A 15,665-nucleotide genomic window follows, 5' to 3' on the forward strand; every position below is an offset into this window, starting at 1 on the left:
CCTCCTCCCCCTTTTTACCCCCCTTTTCCCCCTTTTTACCCCCCTTTCCCCCCTTTTTACCCCCCTCCTCCCCTTTTTATCCCCCTTTTCCCCCTTTTTACCCCCCTCCTCCCCATTTTACCCCCCCTCCTCCTCCTTTTTACCCCCCTCCTCCCCCTTTTTTACCCCCTGGCCCCCCTTTTTACCCCCCTTTTCCCCCTTTCTACCCCCTTTTTCCCCCTTTTTTACCCCCTGGCCCCCCTTTTTACCCCCCCGGCCCCCCTTTTTGCCCCCCCCGCCCCCCCCTTTGCCCCTCACGAGGGAGGCGAGGATGGAGCCCCCGATCCAGGGGCTGAAGCGTCGCTCCATGGTGCTGTTGCTGGCGATCAGCTTCAGGCGCATGCTCTGCGGGGGGGGGGGGGACACTGGGGCAAACTGGGAGCTGCTGGGGGCCACTGGGAGCTAACTGGGAGCCTCGAGGAGCTGCTGGGGGCAACTGGGAGGCACTGGGGGCAACTGGGAGGCTACTGGGGGCAAACTGGGAGCCTCTAGGAGCTGCTAGGGGTAACTGGGAGGCACTGGGGGCAAACTGGGAGCCTCTAGGAGCTGCTGGGGGCAACTGGGAGGCACTGGGGGCAAACTGGGAGCCTCTAGGAGCTGCTGGGGGTAACTGGGAGGCACTGGGGGCCTCTAGGGGCTACTGGGAGAAACTGGAGGCAAACTGGGAGCCTCTAGGGGCAACTGGGAGGAACTGGGGGCAAACTGGGAGGAACTGGGGGCAAACTGGAAGCCTCTAGGGGCAACTGGGAGGAACTGGAGGCAAACTGGGAGGAACTGGGGGCAACTGGGAGCCTCTAGGGGCAACTGGGAGGAACTGGAGGCAAACTGGGAGGCACTGGGGGCAACTGGGAGGAACTGGGGGCAAACTGGGAGCCTCTAGGGGCAACTGGGAGGAACTGGGGGCAAACTGGGAGGAACTGGGGGCAAACTGGGAGGCACTGGGGGCAAACTGGGAGGAACTGGGGGCAAACTGGGAGGCACTGGGGGCAAACTGGGAGGAACTGGGGGCAAACTGGGAGGCACTGGGGCAAACTGGGAGGAACTGGGGGCAAACTGGGAGCCTCTAGGGGCAACTGGGAGGAACTGGAGGCAAACTGGGAGGCACTGGGGGCAAACTGGGAGGCACTGGGGGCAACTGGGAGGAACTGGGGGCAAACTGGGAGGCACTGGGGGCAACTGGGAGGAACTGGGGGCAAACTGGGAGCCTCTAGGGGCAACTGGGAGGAACTGGGGGCAAACTGGGAGCCTCTAGGGGCAACTGGGAGGAACTGGGGGCAAACTGGGAGGAACTGGGGGCAAACTGGGAGGCACTGGGGGCAAACTGGGAGGAACTGGGGGCAAACTGGGAGGAACTGGGGGCAAACTGGGAGCCTCTAGGGGCAACTGGGAGGAACTGGAGGCAAACTGGGAGGCACTGGGGGCAAACACTGGGAGGCACTGGGGGCAACTGGGAGGAACTGGGGGCAAACTGAGAGGCACTGGGGGCAACTGGGAGGAACTGGGGGCAAACTGGGAGCCTCTAGGGGCAACTGGGAGGAACTGGGGGCAAACTGGGAGCCTCTAGGAGCCTCTAGGGGCAACTGGGAGGAACTGGGGGCAACTGGGAGGCTACTGGGGACAAACTGGGAGGAACTGGGGGCAACTGGGAGGAACTGGGGTCAACTGGGAGGAACTGGGGGCAAACTGGGAGGAACTGGGGGCAACTGGGAGCTACTGGGGGCAACTGGGAGCTACTGGGGGCAACTGGGAGAAACTGGAGGCAAACTGGGAGGAACTGGGGGCAAACTGGGAGCCTGTAGGAGCCTCTAGGGGCAACTGGGAGTCCCCGGGGGCAACTGCAGGCGAACTGGGGGCCTCTAGGAGCAACTGGGAGGAACTGGAAGCAAACTGGGAGGACCCGGAGGGTTGGGGGGTCCCCCCCCTCGACCCCCCCAAACCCAGAAAGTCGGGGGGGGGGGGGGTCGCGCCCCCCCAAATTTCTCACCGGGGGGGTCTTCTGGGAGAGCTCCCGGTTGAGGCGGTCGGTGAAGCCCTGGAGGAGCGTGTTCCCCCCCGTGACGATGACGCTGCCGTAGAGACCCTGGGGGGGGGTCCCGAGAATGTTGGGGGGGTCACCCCTGCACCCCAAAACTCCCTCTCAACCCCCCCCCCCCCCACCAAACCCCAAAATCCTGGGGGGTCTCACCGGTCGGATATCGATGTCGCACATCCCGATGCTGGTGGTGACCACGTGGCCAACACCCAACATGGTGTTCCCCGAGAGGCCCTGGTGGTGAGGGGGGGTTTGGGGGGGTCAAAGGGGGTCCCCCAAATTTATTGTGGCCCCCCCAGTTCCTCAGGACACCCCAAAATTCATCGATCGCCCCCCAAACCCCTCAGGTCCCCCACAAACCTCAAATCTTGATGGTGGTGACCACGCGCCCCACGTCCATCAAACCCAAGAGGGTCGGGGGGTGGATTGGGGTGGTCTAAGGGGTCCCCCAAATTCTTTATGGCCCCCCCAGTTCCTCAGGACCCCCCCAGACCCCTCAGGACCCCCCCAAATTCATCGATCGCCCCCCAAACCCCTCAGGTCCCCCCCAAACCTCCAATCTTGATGGTGGTGGTGACCACGCGCCCCACGTCCACCAACCCCAAGAGGGTCGGGGGGTGGTTTGGGGGGGTCTAAGGGGTCCCCCAAATTCTTTGTGGCCCCCCCAAACCCATCAAGCCCCCCCCAAAACCCTTCAGGACCCCCCCAAATTCATTGATCGCCCCCCAAACCCCTCAGGTCCCCCCTAAGCCTCCAATCTTGATGCTGGTGGTGACCACGCGCCCCACGTCCACCAACCCCAAGAGGGTCGATGGGTGGTTTAGGGGGGGTCTAAGGGGTCCCCCAAATTCTTTGTGGCCCCCCCAGTTCCTCAGGACCCCCCCAAACCCCTCAGGACCCCCCCAAATTCATCGATCGCCCCCCAAACCCCTCAGGTCCCCCCCAAACCTCCAATCTTGATGGTGGTGGTGACCACGCGCCCCACGTCCACCAAACCCAAGAGGGTCGGGGGGTGGTTTGGGGGGGTCAAAGGGGTCCCCCAAATTTATGGGGCCCCCCCAACCCTCAAACCTTGACATTGGAGGGGTCGAAGAGCCCCTCGGGGATGCGGAGCCGCTCGGCGCCGTAGTCGGTGTTGTAGCCGTTGGGCATCTCGTAGTGGACAGTCGGCATCTGCGCGGCCACCCTGGGGGGGGGGGGGAAGGAAATTATGGGGTGGGGGACCCCAAAAATCTTCCCTTTGACCCCCTCCCCCCCCCCCGGCCCCCCCAAAACTCACTGCTCGTCATAGGGAGAATCCGAGACCTGGAGCACCGAAGCTTGGAAGTCCTGGATCACCTCCTAGTTGGGGGGGGGGTGTGGTGTAAAAAAATGGGGTGAATCCAAGAGTTTGGGGGCCCCCCCAAAAAAAAAATCCAGGTGATCAGGAGCCCCAGGTATCTAGGACCCCCCAAAAAGGATCTTGGACCCTCCCAGGTATTTGGGACCCCCCCCAGGGTGACCCCAGGTATCTGGGACCCCCCAAAAAGGATCTTGGAGCCCCCCAGGTATCTGGGACCCCCCAAAAAGGGATCCAGGGACCCCCCCAGGTATCTAGGACCCCCCTAAAAAGGGATCCAGCCCCCCCCAGGTATCTGGGACACCCCCAAAAAGGGATCCAGGACCCCCCCCAGGTATCTGGGACCCCTCCAGGGTGACCCCAGTTGTCTGGGACCCCCCCAAAAAGGACCCAGCCCCCCCCAGGTATCTAGGACCCCCCTAGGGTGACCCCAGGTATCTGGGACCCCCCCCAAAAAGGACTCAGGACCCCTCCCAGGTATCTGGGACCCCCCAAAAAGGGATCCAGGCCCCCCTCCAGGTATCTGGGACCCCCCAAAAAGGATCCAGCCCCCCCCTCAGGTATCTGGGACCCCCCTAGGGTGACCCCAGGAATCTGGGACCCCCCAAAAAAGGACTCAGGGACCCCCCCAGGTATCTAGAACCCCCCTAGGGTGACCCCAGGCATATTGGACCCCCCCAAAAAGGATCCAGGGACCCCCCCCAGGTACCTGGGACCCCCCCAAAAAGGACTCAGGACCCCTCCCAGGTATCTGGGACTCCCCAAAAAGGATCCAGCCCCCCCCTCAGGTATCTAGAACCCCCCTAGGGTGACCCCAGGTATCTGGGACCCCCCCAAAAAGGACTCAGGACCCCCCCCCAGGTATCTAGGACCCCCCTAGGGTGACCCCAGGTATCTGGGACCCCCCAAAAAGGGATCCAGGACCCCCCCGAGGTATCTGGGACCCCCCCAAAAAAGGATCCAGGACCCCCTCCAGGTATCTGGGACCCCCCCAAAAAGGGATCCAGGACCCCCCCAGGTATCTAGGACCCCCCCAAAAAGGGATCCAGGCCCCCCCCAAGGTATCTAGGACCCCTCCAGGGTGACCCCAGGTACCTGGGACCCCCCCAAAAAGGATCCAGGGACCCCCCCCAGGTACCTGGGACCCCCCCAAAAAGGACTCAGGACCCCTCCCCAGGTATCTAGGACCCCCCTAGGGTGACCCCAGGTATCTAGGACCCCCCCAAAAAGGATCCAGGGACCCCTCCCAGGTATCTGGGACCCCCCAAAAAGGATCCAGGACCTCCTCCAGGTATCTAGGACCCCCCCTAGGGTGACCCCAGGTATCTGGGACCCCCCAAAAAGGATCAAGCCGCCCCCTCAGGTATCTGGGACCCCCCTAGGGTGACCCCAGGTATCTGGGACCCCCCCAAAAAGGACTCAGGACCCCCCCCCAGGTATCTGGGACCCCCCAAAAAGGGATCCAGGGACCCCCCCCAGGTCCCTGCCCCCCCCCCCCCAGCTCACGTTGCAGGTGAAGTTGTGCCAGGACTTGGAGACCTGCGGCAGCTTCTCCTTCTTCTTCCAGTTGGGGGGGGCGCCCTCGCGCACCGGCTCCTGGGGGCGGGGCCACACCATATAAGGGAAAGGGAGGCACTGAGGGGGCGTGGCCAGCCCATATAAGGCAAGGGGAGGCTCTGAGGGGGCGTGGCCAGCCCATATAAGGCAGGGGGAGGCTCTGAGGGGGCGGGGCTTGAGGGGTGTGGAGACTCTGAGGGGCGTGGCCTCATTTGTGGGGGCGTGGCCAGCCCATATAAGGCAAGGGGAGGCGCCGAGGGGGCGTGGCCAGACCATATAAGGCAAAAGGATTCTCTGAGGGGGCGTGGCCAGCCCATATAAGGCAAAGGGAGGTGCCGAGGGGGCGTGGCCAGCCCATATAAGGCAAAGGGAGGTGCCGAGGGGGCGTGGCCAGCCCATATAAGGGAAAGGGAGGAGCTGAGGGGGCGTGGCCAGCCCATATAAGGGAAAGGGAGGCGCTGAGGGGGCGTGGCCAGCCCATATAAGGGAAAGGGAGGCGCTGAGGGGGCGTGGCCAGCCCATATAAGGCAACAGGCAGGTCTGGGGGCGTGGCCAGATGAGGGGGCGTGGCTAATGGGAAAAGGGGCGTGTCCACTGGGGAAAGGAGCCTGGTAAATGGGGAAAGGGACGTGTCCGAGGGGGAAGGGGGGTGGTAAACGGGATTAGGGGCGTGTCCAAGGGGAAGGGGGCGTGTCCACGGGGAGGGGGCGTGGCCTGGGGAAGGGGGCGTGGCCTGGGGGGCCCCCCCACCTTGGCTGCGATCATGTAGGGCGGCACGATGTCGATGTTCATCTCCTGGAAGAGCTCCCGACACTGCATGGAGATGAAATCCCCGGCCAACGGAGACTTGACGATGCCTGGAGAGGAGCCCCCCCCACCAGCTCAGTGGCCACGCCCCCTCCTCCTCTCTGGCCACGCCCCCCTCCTCCTCTCTGGCCACGCCCCCTCTGACCCTGCTGGAGGATGTAGCCGTCGTGGACCGGGATGGCGGTGGTGTGGGTGGCGCCGCTGTCCAGGACCAGCCCCGTGCTGCGCCCGTTGGCGAAGCTGGAGCACCACGGGGTCAAGGACGGGCGCTAACGAGGAGATCCGGTAACGAGGGGCGGGCGGTGAGGAGGAGGCGGCCGAACCAACCACGTCTAGGCCCGCCCCATCGCTTCTAGACCCACCCAACCACCTCTAGATCCACCCAACTACCCAACCAACCACCTCTAGACCCAACCAACCATCTCTAGATCCACCAAGACCCACCTAACCATCCCCAAATCCATCCAACTACCCACCCGACCATCTCTAGACCCACCCAACCACCTCTAGATACATCCAACCACTCAACCAACCACCTCTAGACCCACCCAACCACCTCTAGACCCACCCAACCACCTCTAGATCCACTCAACTACCCAACCAACCACCTCTAGACCCAACCAACCACCTCTAGACCCACCAAGACCCACCTAACCACCCCCAAACCCATCCAACTACCCAACCGAACACCTCTAGACCCACCCAACCATCTCTAGATACATCCAACCACTCAACCAACCACCTCGAGACCCACCCAACCACCTCGAGACCCACCCAACCACCTCTAGACCCATCCCACTACCCAACTGACCGTCTCTAGACCCATCCAACCACCTCCAGACCCACCCAACTACCCAACAAACCACCTCTAGACCCATCCAACCACCCAACCAACCACCTCTAGACCCACCCAACCACCTCCAGACCCACCCAACCACCCAACCAACCACCTCTAGACCCATCCAACCACCCAACCAACCACCTCTAGACCCACCCAACCACCTCCAGACCCACCCAACCACCCAACCAACCACCTCTAGACCCACCCAACCACCTCCAGACCCACCCAACCACCCAACCAACCACCTCTAGACCCATCCAACCACCCAACCAACCACCTCTAGACCCACCCAACCACCTCCAGACCCACCCAACCACCCAACCAACCATCTCTAGACCCATCCAACCACCTCTAGACCCACCTAACCACCCAACCAACCACCTCTAGACCCAACCAACCATCTCTAGACCCATCCAACCATCTCTAGACCCACCCAACCACCTCTAGACCCATCCAACCATCTCTAGACCCACCCAACCCCCTCTAGACCCACCTAACCACCTCCAGGCCCACCCAACCACCCAACCAACCCCCTCTAGACCCAACCAACCACCTCTAGACCCAACCACCCACCCAACCAACCACCTCTAGGCCCAACCAACAATCTCTAGACCCACCCAACCACCCAACCAACCATCTCTAGATCCACCCAACCACCTCTAGACCCATCCAACCACGTCCAGACCCACCCAACCACCCACCCAACCATCTCTAGATCCACCCACCCACCTCCAGACCCACCACCCACCATCCCCCCTGCTCCTGTTGGGGCCCCCTGGTGGTGGGGGGGGGTGACACCCCTGGGTGGCCCCGGTCGGGACCTCCTGGCGGAAGGATACGCGGTGAGCACGGCCGTCTTGCAGAGGAAGAAGGCCGGGATGTTGTAGTGCTCGAACATCAGCTCCGTCAGCTTCTCCCGCTTGGCCCGCGTGTTCCACTGAGGAGAAGACAACGCGGGGATGAGGTTTGGGGGGGGGGGGACACCCCCACTTGTGGCCGTGGGGAAGGGACGACGAGGCTCGGGAGGCACCTACCGGCGCCTCGGACATGAGGACGGGGTGCAGGCCGGGCTCCGACTTGACGTGCTTCCCGTAGGTGTGGTCCAGGATGGCCTGGAAGCACTCCCAGTCCTCGACTGGGGACACGGCGGGGTGGGACTTGGGGGGGGGGGGGGCGTCCAGAGAGGTGGTGGCCCCACGGGGTGACTCTAGACTTGGGGTGGCCCCACTGGAAGGTCTCAACCTCGTGGTGGCCCCATTGGGTGTCTCTAGACTTCTGGTGGCCCCATTGGATGGTCCCAACCTCGTGGTGGCCCCATTGGGTGACTCTAGACTTCTGGTGGCCCCACTGGATGGCCTCAACCTCGTGGTGGCCCCATTGGGTGACTCTAGACTTCTGGTGGCCCCACTGGATGGTCTCAACCTTCTGGTGGCCCCACTGGGTGACTCTAGACTTCTGGTGGCCCCACTAGACCTCTGGTGGCCCCACTGGATGGTCTCAACCTTCTGGTGGCCCCACTGGGTGACTCTAGACTTGGGGTGGCCCCACTGGATGGTCTCAACCTTCTGGTGGCCCCACTGGATGGTCTCAACCTTCTGGTGGCCCCACTGGGTGACTCTAGACTTGGGGTGGCCCCACTGGATGGTCTCAACCTTCTGGTGGCCCCACTGGGTGACTCTAGACTTCTGGTGGCCCCATTGGTGACTCTAGACTTCTGGTGGCCCCACTAGACCTCTGGTGGCCCCACAGGAAGGTCTCAACTTCGTGGTGGCCCCACTGGGTGACTCTAGACTTCTGGTGGCCCCACTAGACTTCTGGTGGCCCCACTGGATGGTCTCAACTTCTAGTGGCCCCATTGGGTGACTCTAGAGTTGTGGTGGCCCCATTGAATGATCTCAACCTCGTGGTGGCCCCATTGGGTGACTCTAGCGTTCTGGTGGCCCCACTGGATGGCCTCAACCTCGTGGTGGCCCCATTGGGTGTCTCTAGACTTCTGGTGGCCCCATTGGTGACTCTAGACTTCTGGTGGCCCCACTAGACTTCTGGTGGCCCCATTGGATGGTCCCAACCTCGTGGTGGCCCCATTGGTGACTCTAGACTTCTGGTGGCCCCACTAGACCTCTGGTGGCCCCACTGGAAGGTCTCAACCTCGTGGTGGCCCCGTTGAGTGACCCTCAACCACACGCTGGCCCTCGACCCCCAAGTGGCCTCCGTTAGGTGACGTCCCCAAGCCCTGAGGTGCCACCTCCGGGTTCCCCCTGGCTCTGGAGGTTGTCCCCACCCCGACGTCCCCTCCCAGGTGTCCCCTCCGAGGTGTCCCCCACTCACTCATCCCGTTCTTGAGGGGCGAGACGACCTCCATGGCCTCGCGGGCCACGTGCAGCGCGTTGGTGTCGATGTAGAAGACCTTCCCGGCCTTCTTGTCCTTGTCCCCGTCCAGCTCCAGGGCCACCTCCTCGGGGGACAAGACCCCCACCGTGGTGGGGAAGTCCGCCTGCCACCCCCCCCCGGGGGCCCCAGGGGGGACGTCGTCACCACCACGGGGACATCGGCCCCTCCGTGGGGACACGGACGCCACCACGGGGAGCTTGGTGGCCACGGGGACGTCACCACCATGAGGATGTTGGTGGCCACGGGGACGTCACCACCATGAGGACATTGAGGAGGGGTTGGTGGCCATGGGGACGTCACCTCCATGGGGACATTGAGGAGGGGTTGGTGGCCATGGGGACGTCACCTCCATGGGGACATTGAGGAGGGGTTGGTGGCCTCGGGGATGTCACCTCCATGGGGACATTGGTGGCCGTGGGGATGTTGGTGACCATGGGGACGTTGAGGAGGGGTTGGTGGCCATGGGGACGTCACCACCATGAGGATGTTGGTGGCTATGTGGATGTCACCTCCATGGGGACATTGAGGTGGGGTTGGTGGCCATGGGGATGTCACCTCCATGGGGACATTGAGGAGGGGTTGGTGGCCATGGGGACGTCACCTCCATGGGGACATTGAGGAGGGGTTGGTGGCCGTGGGGACGTCACCACCATGGGGACATTGAGGAGGGGTTGGTGGCTGTGGGGACGTCACCTCCATGGGGACGTTGAGGTGGGGTTGGTGGCCGTGGGGACGTCACCTCCATGGGGACATTGAGGAGGGGTTGGTGGCCATGGGGACGTCACCTCCATGGGGACATTGAGGAGGGGTTGGTGGCCATGGGGACGTTCCTCCATGGGGACATTGAGGAGGGGTTGGTGGCCTTGGGGACATCACCTCCATGAGGATGTTGGTGGCCATGGGGATGTTGGTGGCCATGGGGACGTTGAGGAGGGGTTGGTGGCCATGGGGACGTCACCTCCATGGGGACATTGAGGAGGGGTTGGTGGCCGTGGGGACGTCACCTCCATGGGGACATTGAGGAGGGGTTGGTGGCCATGGGGACGTCACCTCCATGGGGACATTGAGGAGGGGTTGGTGGCCCTGGGGACGTTCCTCCATGGGGACATTGAGGAGGGGTTGGTGGCCGTGGGGACATCACCACCATGGGGACATTGAGGAGGGGTTGGTGGCTGTGGGGACGTCACCTCCATGGGGACGTTGAGGTGGGGTTGGTGGCCGTGGGGACGTCACCTCCATGGGGACATTGAGGAGGGGTTGGTGGCCGTGGGGACGTCACCACCATGGGGACATTGAGGAGGGGTTGGTGGCTGTGGGGACGTCACCTCCATGGGGACGTTGAGGTGGGGTTGGTGGCCGTGGGGACGTCACCTCCATGGGGACATTGAGGAGGGGTTGGTGGCCATGGGGACGTCACCTCCATGGGGACATTGAGGAGGGGTTGGTGGCCTTGGGGACATCACCTCCATGGGGACATTGAGGAGGGGTTGGTGGCCCTGGGGATGTCACCTCCATGGGGACATTGAGGAGGGGTTGGTGGCCGTGGGGACATCCTGGGGTGGTGACGGTGGCCTTGTCCCTTCGTGGGGGGGGGGGGTGGGGTGACGGGGGGGGAGGTGACACGGTGCCACCCACCTTGGGACAATCCTCGCCGGCGTATCCGGCGCGGACGGAGAAGGAGCCGATGTCGAAAACGAGGGCCCCGACCTCATCTGGGGGGACACGGGGACAATGGGGACAACGGGGGGGACAGGGACAATGGGGACAATGGGGACATGGGGACAATGGGGACATGGGGACAATGGGGACACGGGGACAATGGGGGGGTCACATGGACAATGGGGGGGGACATGGGGACAATGGGGGGACCCATGGGGACAATGAGGGGACATGGTGACAATGGGGGGGTCACATGGTGACAATGGGGGGACACGGGGACAATGGGGGGACACGGGGACAATGGGGGGTCACATGGTGACAATGAGGGGACACGGTGACAATGAGGGGACACGGGGACAATGGGGGGACATGGTGACAATGGGGGGTCACATGGTGACAATGGGGGGGTCACATGGACAATGGGGGGGTCACATGGGGACAATGAAGGGGACACGGGGACAATGGGGGGGACACATGGACAATGGGGGGGACACATGGGGACAATGGGGGGGTCACATGGTGACAATGGGGGGACACGGGGACAATGGGGGGACACGGGGACAATGGGGGGTCACATGGTGACAATGAGGGGACACGGTGACAATGAGGGGACACGGGGACAATGGGGGGACATGGTGACAATGGGGGGTCACATGGTGACAATGGGGGGGTCACATGGACAATGGGGGGGTCACATGGGGACAATGAAGGGGACACGGGGACAATGGGGGGGACACATGGACAATGGGGGGGACACATGGGGACAATGGGGGGTCACATGGTGACAATGAGGGGACACGGTGACAATGGGAGGGGGGACAGTGACAATGAGGGGGGGACAGTGACAATGGGGGGGGGACAGAGGCACCACGACCCCCTCCACCTCCTCCCCCCCCACCTCCTCCCCCCCCATCTCCCCCCTCCCTCCCCCCCCCCCCCGGGGTCCCCTCCCTTGGCCCCGCCCCCCTTCCCGGTGGCCCCGCCCCCTTCCCCGGTGGCCCCGCCCCCTCCTACCGCCGCCGTAGACCCCCCCGCTCATGGCGGCGGCCGCGGGGGTTTCAGCACTTGGACAGCGCCCGGCTGCGCGGGGGGCGTGGCCACGCAGGGAGGGGGCGTGGCTTCCCTTAAATGGAAGTTGGGGGCGTGGCTTCCCTGAGCCACGTGACGCTCGGCGCTGGGGGGGAAGGGGCGGGGCTTGGGGGGGGCAAGATGGCGCGCGGGGGGTGGGGCCTCGCCGCGTCACGTGATCTCCCGGCGAGCGCGGCTTGTTGAAGGGGGCGTGGCCTCCGACCCGGAAGCGGAAGCGGCGACCGAGAGGGGACGCGGAGAGGTGAGGGGGGGTGGGGGGGTCCGTAGGGGGCTGTGGGGCAGCTGAGGGGTCTGTGGGGGGGGCTGTAGGGCAGCTGGGGGGTCCCTATGGGTCTGGGGGGTCCCCATGGGTCCAGAAGGCCCTCTGTGGGTCCAGAGATGGTCTCTATGGGTCCAGAGATGGTCTCCATGGGTCTCTGTGGGTCCCGAGATGGTCTCTATGGGTCCCGAGATGGTCTCTGTGGGACCAGAGATGGTCTCTATGGGTCCCTATGGGTCCAGAGTTGGTCTCTATGGGTTCCTATGGGTCCAGAGATGGTCTCTATGGGTCCCTATAGGTCCAGAGATGGTCTCTATGGGTTCCTATGGGTCCAGAGATGGTCTCTATGGGTTCCTATGGGTCCAGAGATGGTCTCTGTGGGTCTCTATGGGTCCAGAGATGGTCTCTGTGGGTCCCGAGATGGTCTCTATGGGTCTAGAGATGGTCTCTATGGGTCTAGAGATGGTCTCTATGGGTCCCTATGGGTCCCGAGATGGTCTCTGTGGGACCAGAGATGGTCTCTATGGGTCCCTATAGGTCCAGAGATGGTCTCTATGGGTTCCTATGGGTCCAGAGATGGTCTCTGTGGGTCTCTATGGGTCCAGAGATGGTCTCTGTGGGTCTCTATGGGTCCCGAGATGGTCTCTATGGGTCCCGAGATGGTCTCTATGGGTCTAGAGATGGTCTCTATGGGTCTCTGTGGGTCCCGAGATGGTCTCTGTGGGTCCCGAGATGGTCTCTGTGGGTCCAGAGATGGTCCCTATGGGTCCAGAGATGGTCCCTATGGGTCCCGAGATGGTCTCTGTGGGACCAGAGATGGTCTCTATGGGTCCCTATGGGTCCAGAGTTGGTCTCCATGGGTCCCTATGGGTCCAGAGATGGTCTCTATGGGTCCCTATAGGTCCAGAGATGGTCTCTATGGGTTCCTATGGGTCCAGAGATGGTCTCTGTGGGTCTCTATGGGTCCCGAGATGGTCTCTATGGGTCCCGAGATGGTCTCTATGGGTCTAGAGATGGTCTCTATGGGTCTCTGTGGGTCCCGAGATGGTCTCTGTGGGTCCCGAGATGGTCTCTGTGGGTCCCTATGGGTCCCGAGATGGTCTCTGTGGGTCCCGAGATGGTCTCTGTGGGTCCAGAGATGGTCTCTATGGGTCCAGAGATGGTCTCTATGAGTCCAGAGATGGTCCCTATGGGTCTCTGTGGGTCCCGAGATGGTCTCTATGGGTCCCTATGGGTCCTGAGATGGTCTCTGTGGGTCCAGAGATGGTCTCTATTGGTCCAGAGATGGTCTCTGTGGGTCCAGAGATGGTCTCTATTGGTCCAGAGATGGTCTCTATTGGTCCAGAGATGGTCCCTATGGGTCCCGAGATGGTCTCTGTGGGTCCAGAGATGGTCTCTATGGGTCTCTGTGGGTCCCGAGATGGTCTCTATGGGTCTCTGTGGGTCCAGAGATGGTCTCTATGGGTCCCTATGGGTCCCGAGATGCTCTCTATGGGTCCAGAGATGGTCCCTGTGGGTCCAGAGATGGTCTCTATGGGTCCAGAAGGCCCTGTATGGGTTCAGAGGTGGTCTCTGTGGGTCCAGAGATGGTCTCTATAGGTCCCTATGGGTCCAGAAGGCCCTCTATGGGTCCCAAGATGGTCTCTATGGGTCCCGAGATGGTCTCTGTGGGTCCCGAGATGCTCTCTCTGGGTCCAGCGATGCCCTCTCTGGCTCTGACCCCCCCTCCATTCTCCTCCCCCCCAGATGTCCTCTCCCCGCGCCGCCCTCCTGGGCGCCTCCCCCCAGCTTTGCCGCCGGCACCGCCGCCGCCGCCCCCCGACTCTTCCCCCTTCGTCCTCCTCGTCCTCGTCCTCGTCCATCGCCGACGTCTTCGTCACCACCCGCACGGATTTCCGGGCTCAGCTGCGGCGCTGCCAGCGGCTCCTGGCGCCCCCCGAAGCCACCGACCACGTCCCCGTCACCGAGTTGCGTCTCCACGGCCTCGGCTTGGCCGTCCCCCGCGCCGTCAACCTGGCCCTGCAGCTCCAGGCGGCCGCCCCGGGCCTCCTCCGCCTCCACGTCACCACCTCCTCGGTGATTCTCCCGTCGCGGCGCCCGCCGAGGCCACCGCGGCCACGCCGGGAGGACGAGGAGGACGACGAGGACGAGGAGGACGAGGTGGAAGAAGAAGGAGAAGAAGGAGGAACCTCGCACTTGCGTCACAACTCGGCGATTCAAATCCGCGTGTGCCGCGAGGCGCAGTGAAAAGGGGGCGCGGGGGGTTCCTCGAGGCCTTGGGGGGCACCTCGAGGGGATGAGAAGGGTCTCGCAGGGTTCCTCGGGGTCTCGGAGGGTTCCTCAGGGTCTCAGAGGGGTTCCTAGAGGCGTTGGGGGGCACCTCGAGGTGATGAGAAGGGTCTCGGAGGGTTCCTCAGGGTCTCGGAGGGTTCCTCGGGGTCTCGGAGGGTCCCTCAGGGTCTCAGAGGGGTTCCTAGAGGTGTTGGGGGGCACCTCGAGGGGATGAGAAGGGTCTCGGAGGGTTCCTCGGGGTCTCGGAGGGTTCCTCAGGGTTTCAGAGGGGTTCCTAGAGGCGTTGGGGGGCACCTCGAGGTGATGATGAACCCTCTGAGAGCCTGAGGAACCCTCGGAGACCTTGAGGAACCCTCTGAGATCCTTTACAAGGTCTCGGAGGGCACTTGGGGGGTTTCCTCAAGGGCTTGGGGGGTTCCTCAAGGTCTCAGAGGGGTTCCTAGAGGCGTTGGGGGGCACCTCGAGGGGATGAGAAGGGTCTCGGAGGGTTCCTCAGGGTCTCGGAGGGTTCCTCAGGGTCTCAGAGGGGTTCCTAGAGGCTTTGGGGGGCACCTCGAGGTGATGAGAAGGGTCTCGGAGGGTTCCTCAGGGTCTCGGAGGGTTCCTCAGGGTCTCAGAGGGGTTCCTAGAGGCTTTGGGGGGCACCTCGAGGGGATGAGAAGGGTCTCGGAGGGTTCCTCAGGGTCTCGGAGGGTCCCTCAGGGTCTCAGAGGGGTTCCTAGAGGCGTTGGGGGGCACCTCGAGGTGATGAGGAACCCTCTGAGACCCTGAGGAACCCTCGGAGACCTTGAGGAACCCTCTGAGATCCTTTTCAAGGTCTCGGAGGGCACTTGGGGGGTTTCCTCAAGGGCTTGGGGGATTCCTAGAGGTGTTGGGGGGCACCTCGAGGGGATGAGAAGGGTCTCAGAGGGTTCCTCAGGGTCTCGGAGGGCCCTTGGGGGATTCCTAGAGGTGTTGGGGGGCACCTCGAGAGGATGAGAAGGGTCTCAGAGGGTTCCTCAGGGTCTCGGAGGGTTCCTCAGAGTCTTGGAGGGCACTTTGAGGGTTCCTAGAGGTGTTGGGGGGCACCTCGAGGGGGTGAGAAGGGTCTCAGAGGGTTCCTCAGGGTCTCAGAGGGCACTTGGGGGGTTCCTAGAGGTGTTGGGGGGCACCTCGAGGGGATGAGGAACCCTCTGAGACCCTGAGGAACCCTCTGAGATCCTTTTCAAGGTCTCACAGGGCACTTGGGGGGTTTCCTCAAGGGCTTGGGGGGTTCCTCAAGGGCTTGGGGGGCACCTCAAGGGGATGAGAAGGGTCTCGGACGGTTCCTCAGGGTCTCAGAGGGCACTTAGAGGGCTCCTCAAGGTCTTGGTGGGTTCCT

At 63.2% G+C, this 15,665-nt stretch overlaps 2 protein-coding genes across 2 annotated transcripts in view; one reads left to right on the plus strand and one right to left on the minus strand.

The window, feature by feature from the left end:
- ACTL6B (actin like 6B) overlaps positions 1–11,750 on the minus strand; it is an 11,998-nt gene extending 248 nt beyond the window's left edge. Inside the window, exons 1-13 of the mRNA XM_069882570.1 lie at positions 11,680–11,750; positions 10,642–10,718; positions 8,944–9,109; positions 7,650–7,750; positions 7,455–7,552; positions 5,920–6,014; positions 5,718–5,824; positions 4,917–5,006; positions 3,351–3,412; positions 3,143–3,257; positions 2,225–2,305; positions 2,024–2,119; positions 249–384 (exon numbers count right to left, since the gene is read on the minus strand). Of these exons, the coding sequence (XP_069738671.1) occupies positions 249–384; positions 2,024–2,119; positions 2,225–2,305; positions 3,143–3,257; positions 3,351–3,412; positions 4,917–5,006; positions 5,718–5,824; positions 5,920–6,014; positions 7,455–7,552; positions 7,650–7,750; positions 8,944–9,109; positions 10,642–10,718; positions 11,680–11,704 (1,249 nt within the window). The 5' untranslated portion in view covers positions 11,705–11,750. The remainder of the gene's footprint in view (positions 1–248; positions 385–2,023; positions 2,120–2,224; positions 2,306–3,142; positions 3,258–3,350; positions 3,413–4,916; positions 5,007–5,717; positions 5,825–5,919; positions 6,015–7,454; positions 7,553–7,649; positions 7,751–8,943; positions 9,110–10,641; positions 10,719–11,679) is intronic.
- A 200-nt stretch (positions 11,751–11,950) lies between these two features.
- On the plus strand, positions 11,951–14,691 carry POP7 (POP7 homolog, ribonuclease P/MRP subunit). Its single transcript, XM_069882587.1, has 2 exons — positions 11,951–11,995; positions 13,760–14,691. Exon 2 carries the CDS (start codon positions 13,760–13,762, stop codon positions 14,258–14,260), a length of 501 nt encoding a protein of 166 aa, XP_069738688.1. The 5' UTR covers positions 11,951–11,995; the 3' UTR covers positions 14,261–14,691.
- Positions 14,692–15,665: the final 974 nt, after the last annotated feature.

This window comes from Phaenicophaeus curvirostris, unplaced genomic scaffold (assembly GCF_032191515.1).
Source record: "Phaenicophaeus curvirostris isolate KB17595 unplaced genomic scaffold, BPBGC_Pcur_1.0 scaffold_213, whole genome shotgun sequence".
Classification (NCBI taxonomy): domain Eukaryota; kingdom Metazoa; phylum Chordata; class Aves; order Cuculiformes; family Cuculidae; genus Phaenicophaeus; species Phaenicophaeus curvirostris.

What these genes read in the sequence shown, in the direction of transcription:
- POP7 (XM_069882587.1), top strand. Translation starts at nt 13,760, where the DNA reads ATGTCCTCTCCCCGCGCCGCCCTCCTGGGCGCCTCCCCCCAGCTTTGC.